Source organism: Apaloderma vittatum, unplaced genomic scaffold (assembly GCF_000703405.1).
Source record: "Apaloderma vittatum isolate BGI_N311 unplaced genomic scaffold, ASM70340v1 scaffold32600, whole genome shotgun sequence".
In the NCBI taxonomy this organism is placed as follows: Eukaryota; Metazoa; Chordata; class Aves; order Trogoniformes; family Trogonidae; genus Apaloderma; species Apaloderma vittatum.
Window position 1 is genome coordinate 1 of NW_009696766.1, and position 1,976 is coordinate 1,976.

The following is a 1,976-nucleotide window of genomic DNA, read 5'->3' on the forward strand; positions in this document are numbered from 1 at the left end:
TTCATGCAAACTGGGGCTGACCCCTTCTCACACCTTCACACACTGCCCTGGTGCCCAGCTGGGCTCCCAGGCACACCCCGTGCGGGATGGCCCCAGCACCCAGGGCAGCATCAGGCCCCAGCTCGGCCGGGGAGAGGCAGAAGGAGCTGGGGCCTGGGGGTCGGGTCTGCCTGGGGCACCCTGGCAGTGATGGGACCATGCTGAGGGCTCTCTTGACCACGGAAAGAGAGTGTGGGCATCCGAGACCCCCTGTGGTCCTCCTGGTGAAGGCAGGACTCCCTGCCTGGAGAACCTTCTGGCAGCTTCTCTCCCACCCCCCACTGCCCACTCCATTGCTGAGCCCTCCAACCCAATTTGACCATCCCCAGGGCCGAGTGGCTGGGTGCCCACATCTGTGCCTGCCCTCTAACTTGCTGCTGGCATCTCTGCCTGGTGCCCTGTCCCAGACTTGAGCCCAACACCGCGATGTCTGAGACCACAAAACCCGCTGCTCCCGGCCAGGCCGCGGAGGAGAAGGAGAAGGCGGCCCCAGCACCAACTCCATCCCTCGATCCTGCTCCTGTCGCAAACAGCAAGGGTGAGGAGCCCTCCACAGAAGCCTTCAGGGTAAGCCCTGCCGCTCCCCACGCGCAGGTCACGGTCTGGAGGTTAGGGATTGTGGCAGCAGCTTTGGGGCAGTTGGCAGGAGGAGAGCACAGGTGGCCCAGGCAGGACCCCTCCTGAGAACAGGAGGAGAGCGCTGGCAATGTCATCCCTCCTGGGCAGCAGCCCTCTGGGTGCAGGACTGGGGCAGCCGCTTGCTGGGCTGCTGCAGAAGGGATGTTCCAGGTGCCCCTTGGCTGGGACAGCTCGTTGGGGACCACAGGATTTGGAGCTGCTCTCACCTGGCTCATGGTGTCAGGGCTGGGTGCTGCCACCCACTCCCTCTGGTCCCCGCACGGTGCTGCTGGAAGGGTGAAGAAGGAGGCTGTGGGTGACAGGGACGGCACCAAAATGCCGCAGTGATGCCAGCACAGTGTGCCACCAAGCTGCTGCAGCGTGGCTGGGGACAAGGGGTGAGCGATGCGAGGGCTCCGGTGATGCTTTGCACATGCCAGGCAGTGAAGGCCACGGCACGGATCCAGCTCCCAGAAAAGCATCTCCTTCCCAGCCCGAGGTGGGCACCAGCATGGGGAGATGCGGCTTTGCAGCAGCGAAACCGGGGGCAGGAGGAGGCTGTGTTGGAGCAGAGATGGCTGTCGGGAGGACACCTTGCTGTGCTCAGCCCATGTTGACACAGGGCTGCTGCTGTACAGAGCCCAGCTCAGCTTGCCTGGGCACTGGACTTGAAAAGCTGCAAGAAGCCTTGGAGAGCCAAGGGTGATGCGTGGGGCCATGGGTTCGTGTGTGCAGGGTCCATGTGGGGATGTGCAGCATCACCCTGCCCTCCCCAAGCATGCTTGTCCCGGTCTGATCCTTTCCCTCTGCCCCCTAGATCATTGTCTTCGAGCAGGAGAACTTCCAGGGCAGGCAGATGGAGTTCACCAGCGAGTGCATGAACCTGGCGGACCGCGGCTTTGACCGGGTCCGCAGTGTTATCGTCACCTCTGGACCGTAAGTGACCCCGGCCACGGAGGGGACCGTGTCCCAGGGGATGCCCCAGGGAGGTGGGGACACAGTTCTGGGGCACAGCGTGACATGCAAGGGCATTTCCCTGCAGCCCGAGCGGAGAGTGGAGCATAGCCAGCACAGGAGCAGACCTGGGGAACCCAGGTCTCCATCGAGGAGGGCAGGAGAGCCCAGGCGGGTGGGAAGGACACCAGGGTTGTGTGTAAAACAAAAGGCCATGAGAGGCAAAGCTAAAAGCTGAGTAAAGGCATCCGTCAGATTTGCTACCTGAAGCTGTCCATGAATCTCGAGAGAAGTGCAGATTTTAGAGAAGTCAGGGTGAAATGAGGCACACACCTTGGACCAGGCTAGTGGCCAGGGTCAGTGAG

General features: G+C 62.6%; 1 protein-coding gene across 1 annotated transcript; it reads left to right on the forward strand.

Moving 5' to 3' along the window:
• Positions 1-465: 465 nt before the first annotated feature.
• LOC104279059 (beta-crystallin B1-like) lies at positions 466-1,593 on the forward strand (the record flags this gene model as incomplete). The annotated part of the gene is made up of 2 exons (XM_009876231.1): positions 466-606; positions 1,475-1,593. Coding segments are annotated over exons 1-2 (260 nt in total), but the record flags the coding sequence as incomplete, so codon positions are not given.
• Positions 1,594-1,976: the final 383 nt, after the last annotated feature.